The sequence below is a fragment of the Neolamprologus multifasciatus genome, chromosome 11 (assembly GCF_963576455.1).
Source record: "Neolamprologus multifasciatus chromosome 11, fNeoMul1.2, whole genome shotgun sequence".
Taxonomy (NCBI): domain Eukaryota; kingdom Metazoa; phylum Chordata; class Actinopteri; order Cichliformes; family Cichlidae; genus Neolamprologus; species Neolamprologus multifasciatus.
Window position 1 is genome coordinate 8,410,709 of NC_140449.1, and position 20,904 is coordinate 8,431,612.

The 20,904-nt window shown below is 38.9% G+C and overlaps 1 protein-coding gene across 4 annotated transcripts in view; it reads left to right on the plus strand.

Moving 5' to 3' along the window:
• LOC146507774 (collagen alpha-1(XIV) chain-like) overlaps positions 1–20,904 on the plus strand; it is a 166,872-nt gene that overhangs the window by 90,804 nt on the left and 55,164 nt on the right. For all 4 annotated transcript variants that reach the window (XM_085176444.1, XM_085176441.1, XM_085176442.1 and 1 more), the window contains exons 28-33: positions 5,209–5,352; positions 5,632–5,796; positions 6,015–6,053; positions 6,221–6,359; positions 9,791–9,933; positions 13,143–13,252. In XM_085176444.1, the coding sequence (XP_085032570.1) occupies positions 5,209–5,352; positions 5,632–5,796; positions 6,015–6,053; positions 6,221–6,359; positions 9,791–9,933; positions 13,143–13,252 (740 nt within the window). The remainder of the gene's footprint in view (positions 1–5,208; positions 5,353–5,631; positions 5,797–6,014; positions 6,054–6,220; positions 6,360–9,790; positions 9,934–13,142; positions 13,253–20,904) is intronic.

Below are 20,904 nucleotides of genomic sequence, written 5' to 3' on the forward strand. Positions count from 1 at the left end.
GAAAGGTAAGGAGGAGCGAGGTTATGAATGGCCTTGAAGGTGAGCAGAAGAAGTTTGAATATTATCGGGAATTTCACAGGCAGCCAGTGAAGTTCTTGAAGAACAGGGGTGATGTGCTGGTAGGAGGGGGTTCTGGTGATAATGCAGCAGAGTTCTGAACCAGTTGAAGCTTATGGAGGGATTTTTGGGGGAGACCATGCAGAAGAGAACTGCAGTAGTCAATACGGGAGGTAACAAGACTGTGGACAAGAATGGACGTAGACTGGGTGGAAAGAGAAGGAAGCAATCTGTTAATGTTACGTAGATGGAAGTAGGCAGAACGGGTGAGATTATTGATGTGAGATTTATAGGGAAGTGAACTGTCTAGGATGACACCAAGGCTCTTAACCTGAGGAGAAGGGAAAACTGTGGAGTTATCGATGGTGAGTGAGAAATGGTTCGCCTTCAAAAGGTTGGATTTGGTGCCAATAAGGAGGATCTCAGTTTTATCCTCACTGAGCTTTAGAAAATTAGAGGTAAACCAGGATTTTAACTCGGATAGACATTCTGAAAGGGAGGAAGGTGGGAGGGAGGAATCAGGTTTGCAAGAGAGAGATAACTGGGTGTCATCAGCAAAACAGTGAAACTGAAGATCAAATTTGCGGAAAATTGTACCTAGAGGGAGGATGTATATTATGAAGAGAAGAGGGCCTAAAACTGAGCCTTGACGTACACCAGAGGTGACGGGGAATAGACGAGAGCGGAATGATCTTAGTTGAATAAGCTGGGAACGGTCGAGGAGATATGATTGAAACCAGGCGAGGGGTGTGTCAGAGATGCCGAGAGAGGAAAGTCTGCTTAGAAGTACAGAATGAGAAATGGTGTCGAAGGCTGAACTCAGATCTAAAAGGACGAGAATGTGCATGTATTAAGGAGACACGGCATGTGTTACTTTTGATTTTCAGCTATTTAGCGATACACGCACTGGTCACTTTATTAGGGACACCTTGATGGTACCAGGTTGGACCCCTTTACTACAGAAGTGCCTTAATTCTTCATGGCACAGATACAACAAGGTGCTAGAAACATTGCTAAGAGATTTTGCTTCATATTTACATGATAACATTATACAGTTACTACAGGTTTGTCAGCTGCACACCTGTGATGTGAATCTCCTATTGCACCACAACACAAAAGTGCTCTATTGGATTGAGATCTGATGACTGTACAGGCCATTTAAGTACAGTGAACTCATTATCATGTTCAAGAAACCAGTTTCAGATGATTGAGCTTTCTGACATGTTGCATTATTGTGTTGTAAGCGGACATCAGAAGAAGGTACACTGTAGTCAGAAAGTCAGCAGCAGTCCTAGACAGGTGTGGTGTTTAAATGATGCTCAGTTGGTACTAAGGGGCCACAAATATGCCGAGAAACTTTTTCTAACACCATTACACCAGCAGCCTGAACTGTTGATACAAGGCAGGATGCATTCATCCTTTCATGCCAGATTCTGACTCTACCATCCTAATGTCATAGTGGAAATTGAGACTTATCAGACCTAGCAATGTTTTTTTCCAATTTTCTGTTTCAAGGTTCAATGTATTGTTAATTCAGAGATGCACCTTTGCATTCTAATGATTGGTTGTTTGAGTTACTTTGGACCTCTGTCATCATCTAGAACAGCGTTCACCAACCTTTTTTGCGCCACGGACCAGTTTATGCCCGACAATATTTTCATGGACTGGCCTTTAAGGTGTCGCGGATAAATACAACAAAATAAAACTAGTACCGGTACCGAAAAAAATAAAATTTATTCATAACATACATGAAAAGACCAAGGAAAACCGAGTGAACGATAAAAACGATAACAAAATAACTCTGAAAACCGATAAAAACCCTGAAAACCATACATTTCACACCTGAGCCTCAACTCTCGCGGCCCGGTACCAAATGACTCACGGACTGGTACCGGTCCGAGGCCCGGGGGTTGGGGACCGCTGCTCTAGAAGAAGTCATTTTTCTCTGACCTCTGTCATCAACATGGCATTTTCACCCAGAGCACTGCTCCCTGGATATTTTTGCTGTTTTGGACCGTTCTCTGTAAGCTTTGGGGTTGGTTATGCAGCAACATACTGCATACTGAAGTACTGACATCAACAACAATGCCATGTTCATAGTCACTTAAATCACTTTTGTTTGCCATTCAGATGCTCAGTTTAAACTTTAGCAAGTCGTCTAAGCCAGTGGTTCCCAAACTTGTTTTGCTAGGTCCCCCTTTCCTTTATAAGAAAATCTTCAATTGCAGGAGTAGTTAGTCTTATAAGAAGTGTTTGTGAACTAAAAATCAAGAATTTGATTTGGAGAGCCCAGTGTGTGCCCCCGACACAGGGGAAACCTACCTTGGAACGACAGCTGTTGTGGAGGTGAAGCCCAAGGCAAGATATGCTTCATCATATGTTCTAGTCTCTGGCTTGGAAGGAAATTGGTTTGGAAGCATATTTAGCAATGCTTCTCTTTAAGCTTTGTGTTTGCATGGGAGCCCCTTAAAAAAACCTGTCCATTATGCTAGCAGTGTCCAAGCATTTCTTTTCTTTTCTTTCTTTTTTTTAAATTCATACAGTGTCCCCCCCTGCAATGGCTTCACTCACTTTGCGAACCTCTTCTCTAAGATCTGTTGACAAAAGGCTAAATGCATTGGGTTGCTGCAGTGTGATTGGTTGATTAAACATTTTTATTAAATTGATCAGGCATACCTAATAAAATGGCCAGTCATACATTATATTAGTAAGGGTGTGACTTACTAAGCACCCTTCTTCATCTGTATTAATGCAGTCTTCTGGGACCCTCGCTCAATTCATCTAGGTTTATGACTCCTTTATGAATTCAGAATTAGTGTATGAATGAGTTTCGGTGACTATAAAACTCATTCCACCAGTACATTAGTGAAACCAGTGAAACCAATAAAACCCTTTCTAAAGCCTTTGTATATGTTCAATAATGCTTTTCATGACTCTGATTAAAATTTTAAGTACTCTCATGAGCTTACTGTAACTTTTTAAAGATTAGAAGATTTAATGGCTCTGTCCATTTATGATACTCCAGAGGGAACATTACAGCCTCCACCTACAGCCACAAAAGAACAGGGAGGGAGCGTTTCCTACTGCAATATAACTTTTTTCTGTTTTTATCTTCTTTTTTTTGCATGAAGCCTTTGAATTTTAAAACATTTAAGCATCTTTTGTTTTCCCATATTGTTTCTCCTCCTGAGTGACAGCAACAAAGCTGGTAAACTGCCAGACACCAGAACAAATGTAAAATGACACAGATTACACAAACACACTCAAAATAATGAATCGCTGATTGATGATGGGCTTCTGAGCTCAAGCTGTCCTGACATGATTTGGTTTTGCAATAATTTTTTTTATCACTTTTTTTTTAACTTGCTCTGCCCATCTGGATCCACTCTTCTGTCTTCTTTCCTATCCTCAACAATCCACTTAGCCCCTCCCCTGTCTCATTTTCTTTCTTTCCCACTCTGTCCAGTGTGTCACTTCATGCCTGGCTAGCTGCTGTCTCACCCATCTTGAAGAGAAGACAGTGTAGAAACAGATGTAGCACTGGCAGATATCTGACATCAAAACACTTTACAGGCCAAGCACTCTATCATTTTTCATCAGTGACAGCTCACTCTCAAAAAAAAAACAAAAAAACAAAGAGGAGAAAGTGAAGATATGATGTGGAGTGTGGTTAAAAATTGAAAGACATCATGCGCACATAGAAGAATTAATACCAGTGTTTAGCGGTATCAGTTAATGGGGGGGCCATGTATGCGCTGGTTTTAGTGCAAAGTTTCCTGAGTCTGCACCTCTTGTTATAACTCCTGGAAACACATGAGAAGTGAGAGATGAGAGTGTAAGAGGACAGAGAAGGACTGATGGGTTTTTTTATTATGAAAAGGTCATCTGGATATGAGCAACATTTAGCAAAGCTCAACTAATCATTTCCAGCAAATTATAATGGACAAAATGCAAATGATGGAATTAAATAGAAATTACCTACCAATGTATGACTGATTAGACTTATTGTTGGTGCTCTGTATGCATTCATTTGTGATAAATGAAAAAAAAAGTTTCTCTTTTATTTAGATGACCATTCGTCACTTACTCGGTTAATTTTTCGATGCTTTTACCTGATGGCAGCAGAAGGAGCTTCCCGAAGGAAAAATTATAAAGAAAAAAGTGCTGTAGGTGCTACAAAGTTTTTCTGCTGTTCTGAATTTTATTTTGCATAACTTTTCGAGGTGCTTAAAGCTCAGTGATGCACATAAATCATCATTAAATTCACTGACAGGTGTGCACAGAAATCCCCTCAGTTGCTTTGCTGTGGGTGGGTCCTGAAACCTTTTAAAACTGTCTAGACAGATTTTATTGACTGATTACATCCATTAGCAAGTGACTTTTAATTTTTTTGATAGCATGCTGTAAACCAGATTGTGACATTGTCTATCTTTCTGTCTTTGGGTGTCATTGAGATACACAAGTCACAAGTTGTTTTCTGGCTTTTCTTTTTTTTCTAAATGCTAATCGGTCAGCCTAAATCTAATTTCGGGGGCTTTTGGGTCACTTGTCTGATAATTATGGAGTCAGTAATGTATTTTATTAATGTCAGTGGAATAATAAATTAGGAGGTCCATTAAAATTGCATCAAAGGTCACATGGTTTCACCTCTTTGATTGATGTGGGGAAGAGAATTTGAGATGATTAGAGATGACATCCGTGGTTCCAATAGCTTTCATTTGCCAAAACATTTATCAGCATCGAGCATCGCTTGGGAAACATGATTGATGATAAAATGACTGCTCCAAAATGTGAAAATATGAAGCTACAAATCTAAAGAGAGGTGTTAAAAGTGGTCAGCAAAGGTATTAAACACTATCTACAGGAACCGAGGGGAAGAAAACATTTTGGCGAAAAAGTGAAATGATTTGAAAATGATTTCAAACTTGTATTTAATTGTAACTTATACACACAAATGTTCAAAAAACATTTAAACATTTTGATTAAGTTGATGACTGGGAAGTTTACTGAAGGCTACTGGTGCCATCTGGCCGGGAACAAGTGTGACTTCACTGCTTTGCCTGAGCCGTTCTTCATTTGTGTAATGTAACAAAACGAAAACATGTGTGTGAGTTTTCTGCTTTATGCTGCTTCTGGTTGGTCTCTTGTTAGGTAGAGCCATCAAACATGTGAAGGAGTCTATTTTCACCTCAGAGGCGGGAGCCAGAAGGGGCGTTCCCAAAGTCCTGGTCGTTCTGACCGATGGACGTTCACAAGACGATGTCAACAAAGTGTCCAAGGAGATGCAGGTGGAGGGTGGGTATTTACGTCATTAATCCTGAAATGCAATGAACGATGACTTACTCTGGCCCTAAACTATGAGTCTGTGACAGTCGGTGAGATATGTAATGTTGTTATAATGAGTGTGTGTGGTTAGAGTCCAGGAAGAAGATCAGAGAAAATCCTCATTCGACCTCTCTGTTTTAGTCCCGTATCTCTCACGCTGCTGCGGCAAGAAAACTAACAGTGTGTTAGATTAAAGGACTTAATTAATTCCAGCTTGTAATGAGTCTTCTTATTTAATTTCATTCTCAGGCTACATCATCTTCGCAATTGGCTTTGCGGACGCAGACTACGGCGAGCTGGTGAATATCGCCAGCAAACCCAGTGACAGACACGTCTTTTTTGTGGACGATTTGGACGCTGTGAAGAAAATTGAAGAGCAGCTCATTACCTTTGTCTGTGAGGCTGCCACTGCCAGTGAGTAACACCAGCTCATGTTTAAAACAGAGAGAGAGAGAGGCCGGGAGGAAAATGAGTTCAAGTCAGATGGGGATACAGGTAGACAGAAGGGAAGAGGGACAGAATAAAACTCAGCGGGGAGAAAAGGAGATATGTATCCTGAGGGAAAACAATGGAGGAGAGGAGAACTTGTTCTAATGTTGAATGAACTAACAGACTCAGTTTTGTTCTTTCAGCTTGTCCGTCTGTTTTGATGAGCGGTAACACGTTGGCAGGTAAGAGTTTCAAATACCAATCACACAGGGCCATGCACTGTGCTGAAATCCCTGGAGAGGAAGTAAATAATAATGACTGCAATTACATCATGATGGCCCACATAGTGGTGCTAGCAATGATTATTGATTATTACACCAAAGTGTTAATGGTGATGATTCTGCTGCAGGTTTCCGTATGATGGAGAAGTTTGGCCTGGTAGAGAAGGAGTATAGCACCATACCTGGAGTTTCTCTGGAGCCGGGTTCATTCAACAGCTTCCCTTGCTACAGGTTACACCGTGATGCCCTGGTGTCTCAGCCCACCAAGTGAGTAAATGAACATTGATGTTCACATCACAAGAATTGTGTCCTCCTTGAGTATTGGTCAGATTTTACTGAAACTTACAAACAGTGATCACCTAATGGGCTTTCACTCAAACTGTGCTCAACGTTAATGAGCTTTATAAACTCCAAACACAGCTCCAAATTCTTTAAGGTTGCATGTTGCTACATTTTGCATGAATAAAATGATAAAGACAGAAGTTCACTGAATACCATTTGATATGATAGCTTGAAACATTGCTTTGTATACCACTTGTATCCTGTTAGATGGTTAGATAATAAAATAATAATAATGAATTGCATTTATATAGCGCTTTTCCGGGCCCTCAAAGCACTTTACAATTCCACTATTCATTCACTCTCACATTCATACACTGGTGGAGGCAAGCTACAGTTGTAACCACAGCTGCCCTGGGGCAGAGTGACAGAAGCGATCGGCCCCTCTGGCCATCACCAGTAGGCGGTAGGTGAAGTGTCTTGCCCAAGGATACAAAGAAAACTAACTATAACAGTGATCTTATTGGTCATGGTGAAGGATGGAGTGGTCCTAATGGGTGAATCCCACATAAGGAAGGTGTGGTTTGGGACTTTCTATCACCATTATGCTAAAATCAGTATTATGGCCACTGCCAAGTATAACATGCTGATGTGTTTACATATTTTTACCATACTTTTTAGTTATGGTTGTAAATACTCCTGAACTCAAACATTTTCTTTTGGTAGTGAACTGAATAAATTTGTCCTAAGTATGACTGCTTGAGAGACTCTTTGACTTCTCATTGGATTTTAATTCTCATTAGTTTGTGCAATACAGCCAACCAATGGCAAGATAACTTATCAGTTTCTACAAATTACACTTTACAAGAACCTGTGAACTGTGATGGATCACAAGAGTTACTGTGCCACTGAAGTTGTATTTCAGTTGTGCATCATTATGTCGTCTGATAAGGAAGTGGATTTGCTCAGATTACTGTTCTCTTTATTTTCATTAATGATTTGCCCCATTTTAGCTGAACACACAGTTTAGCTTTTCTAATTAATTCTCTTGTCAGAAAACTCTTAACTGGAGTCTGCATCTAATATAACAGTAACTTTTAAACGGCCAAAAAACATCCATCCATTTTCTTAACCACTTATCCAACTTTAAAATGGGATTGGAACCCATCCCAGCTGCCACATGGTGAAAAGCTGGGTACACCCTGGACAGGCTGCACTTTCTTTGCAGAATTAACACATACAGACAGATAGCCCCTCATCTAACATCCAGCATGCATGACTTTGGACTGTGGGAGGAAACCACACAGGCACAAGGAGAACACAAAAGCATGCCAGTAACCTTCTAACTGTGAGGTTATTGTCCTAACCAACTGCAGCACCACGCTACCCAAGCCAAGAAACAACTGATCATATTTCTTCTTTATGACTGCTAACTCGCCTGACAGCACAAATGCTTGATGAACAATTGGCACATCTGGAGTTGGCAGCTGGGCATAGCTTTATTCAAGTGTCATTAAGAATGAGATTAGATCTTAGAGCAAATAAGCAAAGATGATTTTGGCCATAAGAATGATCATGACACAGGGACACGATGATAAATGAATCAGAAACATCTGTAATGCACTACTTTCTCCTTCCTAAGGTCTGGGTTCACACACTTCTGATAGCTGTGTGCCAAATCAGGAAGCTACATTTGTGTTTTTAATATGTTTGACTTTTTTTCTGATTTATGGTTAAAGTAAATGCCTCTGTATTTACATTCATGAATGAGTCTTTTTAGTTCTTGGCAATGATGCACCTACTTCGTTGAATGTGTTCTTGACTTAGATGTTGTAAAGGTGTTTTTCTTATCCATGGAAATAATTCTGTCATCACGCACTTTAGTTGTCTTTTGTGGTCTTTCTGGGTTTTCGATCTTGTTGGCCACTGTATTCTTTCTTTTTAAGAATGAACTAGATTGTTGAGATGGTCACTTCTAAAGTTTTTCTTTTCTCTCTGATAGATTTATTTTGGTTTTCTTGGTTAATGATCACCTTTTTTACTTCGTTCGGCATCTCTTTTGATCTATTTTTGATGGTTTCCACGAAAAGCTCCCAAATGCAAGTTAAACACTTTGAATCACCTGCAGGTTGTTTATCTCCTATTTGTCATAGTATAATGAGGGAAACTGCTTCACCTGGCTATTAAACTGCCTGTCAGCCAGTTGTCCAATTATTGTTGAGCCTCTAGAAATGGAGGACTGTTTATACAAATGGCTCTAATTCTGAAACAGTTACAATGCAGTACAGCACCTTTGTTACAACCCTTAAATTAAAGCTGAAAGTCTGTACTTCAATCACACATTGATTGTTTGATTTAAACTGTGGTGATGTACAGAACTGTGTCATTGTCCATCGTACCTTAAACAAAATTAACTATTTTGTTTGGTCTGTGTTTTTATATCTACAGTTTTAAACATGTACAAGGTTTTGAATAAACAAACACACAATTAAATAAATAACATTTAATCAATGTTTTGATAATTTGACATTGTGTACACTTTATTAATCCCATAGGAAATTAGTCCTCGGCATTTAACCCATTCACTCAGTGAAGCAGTGTATAAAGGCAGCACCTTGCTCATGGGTATCTCAGGGTAGCCGTTTGGTGGATTTAAACCCCTCAACCTTGCTATCATGGGGCAAACACTCTACCTACTGAGCTATCACTATCCCCGGCTAACCAATACATTCATTATTTCTTGGAATTGCACATCTCTAGAAAGTCAGGTACAGAACTTACAGTGAAACATGTTGTTTTAAAGCTAAAACTGCAACGAGCCAGCCAGGAGTCAAACCTACAATCTTCTGATCCATAGTCAGACATTGCGCCACTGGCCCACATGCAAGGTGCTGGGAAGAACTTGAAAGCATTCGAAGAGATTGTTCATATAGGTTAAAAGATTTGGTATGTATCTACAGTAGCACTATACTTCAGGTACACGTTTAAATACAACATACATGTTTGCTTACACTCAGTAGCTCTCACAGCATTCAGTGGCTCCAGTTTTGATCCCCAAGGTCTTTTCTGATGTTTTCGGAGCTTATTTCCACTTGATGCTGTCAACAGACTTCCATTTCAGCTTCCTGTTCTTTGATTGCTCATTTTCTGAAAACTGACAACCACTTTGAAAAACTGAAGCTTAGGAGATTTAAGCCTGAAGTGCTCGGAGGCAGCTACCTATAAAAAGACTAGGCTCTGTGATTAAAAAGAGGCTGGTGCTCATAGTGAGTCTCAGGCAGCTGAAAACACTCTAAAAGCAATCACAACAGCTAAAAACAGACAGCACACTTTTTAAAGACACCTAGTTCATACAAGCCTTTCAGGCACCGCTAAGCTCGCTATGTGTGTGTTTGCCTGTCCTTTCATGTGCGTGACAGGTATCTTCACCCTGAGGGTTTACCATCTGACTATACTATTTCTATGATGCTCCGCCTACTTCCCGAGACCCCACAGGAACCTTTTGCATTGTGGGAAATCCTCAACAAGGACAACGACCCGTTAGTTGGACTGATTCTTGACAGTGAGTTTGAATCACCTATTTTCTTTCTTCTTTACCTTTTTTGTCTCAGCTGGATTTTCGCACATCACAGTTTGACAAGTATAGACTTAAATAGCAGATGTTTGCTACAGCTTTCCCAGCACCTCCAAGTAAACAGAGAAAGTGCATAATGAAGCCAAACTTAGAAGTCGGGCTGCAAAGATATTAATGATTCCAGCTGGGAGGCTACATTAACTACAGTTTTAATCCACTATGGTTTATGCAGCTTTAAGAAGTTGGGACGCGTTGTGAGAAGAAAAAGAGAAAAGAAAAGAAGAGGAATGCAATGATCATTTAAACCCATGGTTAATTGTATGCATGCTATATGTGCCTATTTTCAAATGGATGCTATTAATGTGTTTCAAAATATTTGAGTCAGAGGCATCAAAAGACTGGAAAGGATGTGTACGTGGGGAAAAATGGTGCATTTCAGAAGTCACTGACAGAAAAAGAAAATGATGGTTTACAAGTGAAGATGGGGATTCATTACTGTTTTGAATAATTTGGCTTATTACTTCTCAAATTGAAGAATGTCTTGTAAAAGTAAACATTAGAATTCAGAGATTGGAGTATTATCTACTGCAGTAGTTATTACAATATATTAATACGTCTGAAATCTGGAGAACTGGAGAAAAATCTGTCGTGTAAAGAAACAATCATCTAAACAAGAAACACCACCATGAACCAAACTTATTAAAGACTTTTTAGAGATGGAAGTCTGTTCTGTGGTCCGACCAGTCCACATTTGATTTTAAATTAATGAAAGGCTACTGGTGCACCTCTGTCAAGGTTAGCTTTCACATCACCATTGATGCTGCACACTGTATACAAGCCTATATATGCCCTGAAACATACACATCCATGTTTCTGGGAAGGTCTCAATGATTTCAGGAACAAAATGCAGTTTTCCACTTTCAAAATGTCATATTTTAGCTTGTTTTGCTTTGTGGAAACAACAAAAACAATAAAAAGTATTTTCTATTTAACCTCGAGGATTAATAAAAATCAAAGATACAGACATGGTTAAAATAAAGCATGGCCTTTTTCAAATCTAAGGCTTTATGTGTCAGGACATAAAAATGATCTTTTCCTTAGCAGGTCTTAAAATTATGTAAATACAACTTTAGGTGAACTACAAGACTATTTATTTAACAAAAATTAGGTCAAAGAGTATAGGTGTGCAAAACTAAGTACACCTGATTAACCAGTGTGAGCACTTCTATAAAAGCAGAGGTTTTGGTTTGGAGCATTCAGGTGTGTGTTTACACAATGACAAAGAGGAAAGACGCCAGCAATGATCTCAGAGAAGCAATTATTGCTCCCGATCAATGTGGGAAAGGTTATGAGTCAATTTCCATCATTGTGTGGAAGACCTTCTGACAGTGGCCCTGCAAATTCACCATAATGTCAGGTTTAGCATTGATCCCAAACTGTAAAAATACCCAAGAGCTTCATCTTAGACTCTATAAGCCTCAGTCAGCATGGTAAATGTTAAATGGCTGCCAGGACAAAGCCTGTTCTCTCTAAAAGGAACATGCCAACAGGGCTTAGGTTTGCAAAGTTGCATCTGAACAAACCACAAAGCTTCCGGAGCAATGTCCTTCGGACAGATGAGACCAAAATGAAGATATTTGGTCCTAATACACAATGCCACATTTGGGAAAAACCACCTACCAGCTAAAGGTTGGCCAAAACTGGGTTATGCAACAGGACATTGATCTCAAGCACAGCAGCAAATCTCCATCAGAATGTCTGAAAAAGAACAGAATCAAAGTGTTGCAATGGCCTGGTCACAAGTCCAGATTGAAATGCTGCGGCAGAACCTGAACCTGAAGGGAGCTGTGCATAAATAATTACTCACAAAAACCAGTGAACTGAACCAATGTTATAAAGAAGTGTGTGACAAATTCTTCTACAATGATTTGAGGGATAATAAAGTCATACAGAAAATTATTAATTCAAGTTATTGCTGCTAAAAGTGGCTTTACAACAGTGGTTCTTAACCTTGTTGGAGGTACCGAACCCCACCAGTTTCATATGCGAATTCACTAAACCCCTCTTTAGTGAAAAATAAAATATATTTTTTTCAAATTCAAGACGTAGATATGTTTTTTACTGGTGCACAAAATGAGCCGTGCATGTCACGGCGGAGGCTCTGCCCAAACCCCTGAGACCGACCCACTGAGCACCTAGGGTTCGATCGAACCCAGGTTAAGAACCACTGCTCTACAAGCTATTGAATCATTGGATGTACTTAGTCTGTCACACACTCTTCCTGCTTTTTTGCCTTATTTTTTGCTAAATAAATAATGACATATACAAGAATGTCATATTTCTGTTTATCTGAGGTTGCAGTCATCCGATTTAAAGAGCTGATAAGGACCAGATTTGTCATTTTGTCCTGATACATAAAACCTGACAGACTGTATACTTTCTTTTTACAGTGACTGTTCCTGCTTTTTTTGGTAAATACCTGTATTATTTAAGTCTTTCTGAATGGTACTGATTATATGTATGAAAAGGGGTCATGGCCTTAAATTTACAGCTGTGGATCAGCCACAGCGTGAGTATGATATAAAGTCAGTTTTAGTTAAAACAGATGGGATGATGATGATAATGGTGGCTGAAGACTTACCATGGTGCAGTGGCTGTATAGTAAGTGTTTGTGTCATACTGTGATAGGCCATATCACAGAAAACAGTGCACACTCGGTAAGCTCACCCCTAGGGTGAACTTTTAGAAGTGTTTTGGACATCACTGACTTGGATAAGACTTGATCTGCTGCCATTTCCATATCAGTGTATGAGATCCCATGTGAGATCCAAGGTGTAGCTGGAGGATGTTAAAAAATCATTTAGTTTCCTCTGCTTTCCCAATTGAGCCCGATACAGCAAGAAGGCAACAAAATTGCATTTTAGTTTGGGCTTGAGTTACTTTTGAGTGAGTGACATATATTTGCTTACATCTTGAGTCTTTAGTGTGAATGCAACAGTGTATGTGTTATTCAAAAGGCTGTTTCTGTTAGTCCAGACACTTGAAATATGCAGTTTGATTTTGTTTGTTTCTGATTGAATTTCTTTTTTTAGGGAATGCATGTTTGTAATACTTAGTCATGTGCTCAATTCACATTTGCACTGAATGGGACAATTATCTATCCTCCCAACCTCACTACCACCACTTTCCTCCCACAGACTCTGGAAAGACACTGACGTTTTTTAACCATGACTACAAAGGAGACTTCCAGACCGCTACCTTTGAAGAGGCAGCAATCAAAAAGATTTTCCATGGCAGCTTCCACAAGGTTAGTGTTTTTTGCAACTCTACGCTGAAAATAACTTTACGTAGCTGGATTCACAACGTAGGCGTCAAAACAGACAAAGTATTTTTGCATTGTGGCTAACATGCTGATGTCAAGTGTTTGCGCGTGCGTGGTGTGACACCATCACGACGGCCAACAAGATTTCAAACAGGTTTGATTTTCTTACGACCAAACGATTGATGATCGGGAGCTGGTCGTGAGGTGTTAATCGCTTCTCGTTACCCCATGTATACTACACGATGCACGACACACGATGAAGGTGAAACTTCATTCCAAAACAGTCGCACGACTGAAGAATCGGCTCAAAATGGGCCAAAAATCGCACAGTGTATGCCCAGCATTAGGGCCTTGAAGGTTCTAATCTAGATAACATATTATAGCCTAACGATGAGATATAATGACCAACACTTAGCATTGTGTTGCTACATAACTAATTTATCACCACAAAAATTCAATACAGTGGTCCCACATTTATTGCGGTAATTACATTCTAAAAATAACCTGCGATAAGAGAAATCTGCGAAATAGCCAACTTTATTATTTACAATTATTATAGATGTTTTAATGCTGTAAAACTGCTAACTACACACTTTATACACTTTTCTCAGACAGGCATGAACATTTTCACACTTTTCTATCTTGTTTAAACACTCTGAAAGTTCTAACCTTTGTAGAAAAATAAGTCCAGTATTATAGAATGAAACCAAAGGCACCCGGGTTGCCTGTGACGGTGCAAAAGTTTCGTCGACATTGTTGTGTTTGTTGGGGAGAAAACTTACAAACATGCAGCACTTCAGAGTCACACTGCTAGTGATTGGAGATTTATGTAGATTTGACAAGCTGAACACATTCTGACTGTACAGGAGACGCGGCACGAGATTGATTGACAATGGTTTACAGCCAATCAGCACGCAGAACACAGTGCGCTGTAAAAAATAAAACGAGCAAAATTGCATTAAAAAATCCGCGAAACAGCGAGGCCGTGAAAGGTGAACCAAGGGAGCACTGTGTTATGATATGTGATTATAGCATGATGATATTATGTTGCCTGATGATTACATTAAAAAAGACTAAAATGTAAATCATACAATAGAGCAGCGAGTGACCATTGAAGGTTATCTATAAAAATGTCCTAATTACTATACTTAATCACATTCTGTCAAAGTAGGATTACTTCCTGCTTGATTTATGACCTCAGTAAACCATTTCCTGTTGAGTTTATTTTTCCAAATAAATGACTTTGTCTTATTTTAACATTACCCATTTTCTAAATTATGATCCCATTTATAACAAACTTAGCAGTAAGTATCTGCTTCAGGGTGAGTGTGGGTTGCAAAGTGGCTTTCACACGTATATCATCTGTGTGCATGCTAAAGCAGCTTCAGTATAACAGAAAAATATTAATTGAGTCATCAAACGATGTGGTCGGACTATAAGATTAACTGATCTGCTGGGATTGCAGCTGCTAATGCCATGCTAACGCAATATTTGGCTTAACATATTTGCTGTACCCATACATAAACTCTGTTCAGAACTTTTAGGTGGTAGTTTTTCACATAAATGTTGAGGTTTGCTGCCTTGAAACTCTGGAGAGCAGATTGGGACAGAGAGAGAAGGAAATGTGGCGGTAAGCTGCCGTAGAGAGCCAAAAACATATGAAAGCTGTATTGTATTTTTGGTGTTTTTGAAGCTGTGGCTCCTGTTGGGTGGTTTTCCAGAGGCTCCTGGGCTGAAATTTTTCTCTCAATCTGTCAGCACTGCTGCGGAGAGTGTTTAAAAATGTGATGATAGCCCCCTTTCCTATTCCCTATCTCCCTCCCACTCTCCACTGCTTTTCTTGCACCGATTGTTTTTTTTAAAAAAACAGTGGAGAGTGCAAAGTGGGAGTAAAACTGCAGATTTTAACAACCTTTAAGTAATTTCTATGGTCTCCTGTGATAAGGTTATTGTGGACTTTTGTCAATATTTTTGATGTGATTTTAAAAAAACAAGGATAATCTTATTTTAAACAGTCTCTTTAATCAGTGCAACACAAGTGACTTTTTTTTAGAGTGTAATCCCTTTAAAAAAGTAGATTTTATGAGTACACCATTAGAACAAGGTATGTAGTTGTTTATGCAGTCATACCTATTCCCTGGAGAAACCGTATTATTTATCCCACCCAAATGATTTTCTTCCAAAGGCATTTCATATTTACCTCGATGACTGGGATTACGTCTGAGCATTTTTATGTAAATTATGTTGTATCTAATTACTCTGACTGAGTGAAAATAGCAGATTCTGATCGCTTTCCTCCAACAGAAGACAATTTTGTGCTCACTTGAGAGGAAAGAGCATTTTGAAAAAAAAAAAAAATACTGATGCAAATGCCCCCGCTGAATAAATAATGACATTGATTTAGCCTCAGCAGGCCCAGGAAATGACTAATTCACATTGCAAAACAACATTAGCCGAGATAAACGAAATAATGATAATCAGTCCTTTTGTCGTTACATGCACGTTTTTCTTTGAGTGCCGATCATTTCAGGAGCTCTTTTAATTCAACCAGTCGGATTTAGATTTTGCTTTATTTATTTATTTTTTAAAGACTATTAGATGTTTGTTTGACAAATGAATAGAACTCCAAGAAAAGTTTCTATAAACATTATTTTGCCTGGAATTTCTGTGGATTTCTGCTGAAAACAAGCCAACAGCAGCCCACTAACTGTCTCTATCTCAGTTCTCAAATGTCATGGAGTAGCTGTCCATCATTCTCTCTGCCTTTTGTCTTCTCTGTTGTTTCTCGCCTTCCTCCCAGAGAACATGACAATTTTCAGAGAGGGAACAGATGCAGAGGACTGCCTGACCAGAGGAAGTCTCCCTCTCCATTTAGACAGGATGACAAGTGAATAAGAGGAGTGTGTGTCTGTGTGTGCATGTTTGTGGGTCCTTTATAAAGGGATTACCATATGAAGACGCCTCATGTGAAAGCAGGAATACTCAGCGGGATCTGGCACTGATGGAAGCACACACACAAACATACACTCAGCATGTGTGTGTGTTCGCTCTCTGTACACAGAGGGAACAAAAACAGGTAGAGGAAGAGAAAGGAGAGCAGAGGAAGAAATGGATATGATCAGGAGTTTTAACACTTAGACACACAGAAGTAGAGGTGAAAGTTATCCGCGATACACAACTCATTTTGCTCCAAAACTGTGCGGACGCTATTTCTGTGACCCAAATGATTGAATGCCCCGCATTAAAAAGTTACAAGCAGCACATAAAGCTGTGGTTGTGTGCGCTGTAAAAAAAACGACACTAAGGAAATTTCCACCTGTACGTTTGTTACTTTCTACAGCTATCCACCGTATCTCACTAAGTTTAAAGAAGCACTTTTAATTTGTTTATTGATTGTTATTATTATTATTTTAAATCCATATTCATGAATGTTGGTAGGTCCCCACCTTTGACAAAACACTTTAGAACATAAACTATTTGGTCTAGGAAGTAAAAAGAGTCCCTGTAGGAAGTAAGACGTTTTTATTGTCCAGTGTAAAAAGCAAAGGATTTTCACCTTGGAGAGAGTTTGAACCATAAGTGCATCAGTGTTTAATGAACTGTTGTGTGGAGGACACATTTATGGACAGAAGTGCAGGATTCTTGAGATAGGAATAAACCTTAAACAAGCTTTAACACTTCTGGTTCCAGAAAACCAAAAAGAAAGCCCAAAATCCGAATGGTGACAGGGTACCATTCCAAAGACTACAAACATACTCAGAAAAGTCAGGGAAACAGAGCAAGGAAACGAACAACAATGTGGAAAATAAAACACAGGACAGGGGGAGACTCAGGAAATGGATACATACAGGTGGGGAACACAGCTGAAACTAATCAAGGACGAAGAGACGAGGAGGACAAAATCAAATAAAAAAACAAACACCAGACGCAAAAATATTATCAAAATAAAACAGGAAGAGAAAATGATCTGTGGAGCCCATATACATGCATGGACTCAACATGTGGGTAATGACCAGAGATGGGCAGTAACCCTTTACAAGTAACGTCCAACATCCAGGGACCATTCTTGTCTTGTGGGAGAGGTTTAGGGGACAGTTTTGTTTGTTTATATTTATTTTGTTTCTGCTTTCCTAGATTTTTCTATATTTATCTGACAGATAAACCCAATCCAATACTAGTGATGTTAGTCTTGCTATAGAAGACTATAGAAAATACACAAGGTTCATAATGTACATCCATGGTTTCACTTCCTGCTGGTAAATCTTTTGATGCATGTCATACTGTTCTCTTACATTTCCTGTTGTTCTCTGCAGTGACTGTTCAAATAAAGGCATCATTTTAAATTTGTTTTTTAAAATGTTTATTTTACCAGAGCTAGAGTAAAAATGCTCAAATCTGCTCTAGCCTCTCATTATGTACACTGATCTTTTTCATAAAGACAGGAATAATAAGACTTGTTTGTTTTTCAGCGACTCTAATTGTCAAACCAGACCCAGTTACAGGCCAAATAATTGTTTACATCGACAAAACAAGTTGAGCATTTAATACTGTACTATAGGATTGGGCTTCTAGTCAATTCTACTTGTGTCTAGCTTGATAATCAGTGTATGGTCAGCTTACAGCATACAGTATAAGCTAGACAACTTTTTTTTCTCTTGCAACTACATAAAAAACACATGCAAGAGCAACAGTTTCTTCATGTGTAATCAGGCATCCTCCCCTCCCCCTTCTTCAAAAATAAATCTGCTTCTAGGGTGTGAAGATCTCTGTGTTAAAACCACAAAACCAGATACAAATTGAACTTAAGAATCCAACTTTATTCATGTTAAAGCGATAATTCAAATTTAATAAACAAAAGACTTTATTTATCAGGCACAGAGAGCACCAGATGAGACATAGACAAAACATCAGAAAATCAACAACGCAAAAACGTCAATGCTATCTAAAATGACCAATCGCAAATTTATCCGGATCATAGCCAGGCTGTGTAGAGCTGTAGTCATCAGTGCAGAGGTTAAACAATAAAGGCGATAAGACATAAGTTAGCCAACACCCTCTATGTCCAGTCTGTAATAAATCAATAATGCATGAAATGAGTCCAGGTGAAAGCTCAGAGCCATGCAGAGATGTTTGAAGTTAAAAAGGGGCACGTAGAACCAGGCTGAATAACAACAACCCACATTCATGAAGAATCGAATATGGAATCGTATCATACTATATCACTGTCATTAGGTGTTGACAATGCAACGCAAACGTAGCTGTAGCATGTTTTTCTTGATGGGTACAGTGTTGCTGTTGAGGGGTTACTGCTGCTCCTGCTGCTGATAGTGCTGGAGGGCAGGGCTGTGTTGATCTGAGACAGTAGACATTTAAAGTCCACAGGAGAGATGGTCTCTGATTAAACAAGTGTTATGAGACAATAATAAAATCCAAAGATTGGTGACAGCACATGGAAACATAAAGCAACAAATTTTAAAAAAAAACTGTGGGAAATGCTCTGCCTGTGAGTCACTCTTTGCCTCTCTTCCTCCTTCCATCTCCTCATCTCATCTATCTCTCCACTTCCTGTCCATCAGAGAACAAGGCACAATTTGCTGTTACATTAATCTATTATTTAATTTTCCACACTTAACAACACCTAATCCATAATAAAGTAATGATAGAAAAATGTTATAGAACCAAAACAATTGTGTTTATTATTGTCTTTATACTTGAGGATCTCTGCAATGCAACAACTGGTACATGTGTCAATGTTACTGGTGCTTTTTGTAATCCAGCTGCTGAAGGATCCACTGCCTTTATCAGCCTCACACAGCTCATTCTGTCACTGTTTCCTGCTCCTGTCCTTACAGGGCATGTCTGGACAATCTTATATCATGAGGAATAATCTAAAAAAAAATCTATACACATAAAACACACACGCACACGCACATACAGTGACATTTTAGACTTTCTCCAGAATACTGTGTATACTATGGCCACAAGTTTTCATCATGTTGCTGAGCCAGAATCCTTCCCTTATTATTTATTCCTAGTACTATAATAATAAAATAATAAGAATAAAAAAAATAAAGGAATAAATATAAAATAATGTATTTGTGAGGATTTTGTTTCACTATCCACTCTGTGCAGGCAGAAAGCTTATTAAATGTTTAAATTGTAGAGATACAATAATTCTGCTGCTGTAAAATTAGTATTTTGTCATATTTGAAATATTAATCTAATATATCTGTTTCTTAATGTAACTTCTTTAAAACAGTGTGTTTTTTAAATATCATAATTATAATCATCCATAATTATGTGGACATGCATATTAGATAGTTTTAATGAAATATAAGCCCTCCAGAAAGGCGGAGAAAAGCCCGGTAACTTACTTTAAAACTAAATATGTTCCCTAAAAAGGTGGACAGAGCTACAGAACCATGACACCCTTACCCAGTTAGTTAGCAGCTAATGACACCACTACTTGTGCAGTTAATAAAAGGACAGGTAATGTTTTATCGCGCTGTTGCACACACAGCACGCTCATTTGTTTCAATTCGTCAGTTGCCACAAGACAACTTAACAACGTGTATGTAAAAACCTAATACTCCTGTGTGCTATAGACTATGGTGTGAGCTGTACACCCTATTTACTGGTTTCCCAATGAATTTGTGTTTCCCCCACAGCTCTGCACCGCCCAGGTGGCAAAAAATCCGGGTGCTCTTTGCGAGCTCGTTCCCAGCTCATAACCTGCACGCTCTGCCGTCAAGGGCGAGCATTGGTTAATGGTAGTCATGTGCAAGCCAGATCCTTTTATTTAGCAATATTGTGATTTGTAGTTAAATGTTACTGTTGCGGGGTGCAGGCAGGACTCCACACGCACACACACATAAAAGGGGCAGGTACCCAAGCCTATAATAATAATTGAATCCCAAAGATAATAATGTCTACATATTTTACTTTATTTTGACATTCATATAGAGCCATTATAATAGTGATAGCTCTGTGTTATGTTTTTGTTTTTGTTTTTTGATATCAAAGTACTTTTGAGTTCAATTTGTGAGACTCCTTATCAACCAAGTCATAGCGTAGCACTGTCAGACACACCGTCACAAATGTATTTATTTATTTAACCTGAAAAATAAAGCAAAACAAGTTAAAGTGAAATAAACTGTCTGTTGACAGGAGATACAAACAAATGAGGTACTTTATATTACACATGCAGCTGATGTTTAAGACAGCAGAAAATAGCAGCGTGTGTGTGAAGGAGAACGAGAGGGAGACACCAACAGAGTAATTTATCATGTTATGGCAGCAGTATTGGCTGTGAACGGCTCCAGCCAGCCATCTGACCCGCAAGGTACAGCTCAATGCAAAAAGCATTATGCTAGTTATATGTCTTAAATTCCATACTTGGTTATTGTTGCCATGGCTTTTGTTTTACTTTATTTTCTTATTCCGCACTGATAAGTTATAATTGTTGTTAGGTCTCTTGTTAGGTGTATGCGTGTGTCTCGAGTGGACAAATACAAACACAAAGGACTCTCGTAATGTTGAAGGTAGTTTTAAAGTCACTCATTTCTCATCTTTTTAATTCTATGTGTAGTCTTTACTGGGTCCTTCTCTATGGGATGCCACATGGCCAGTGACAATGG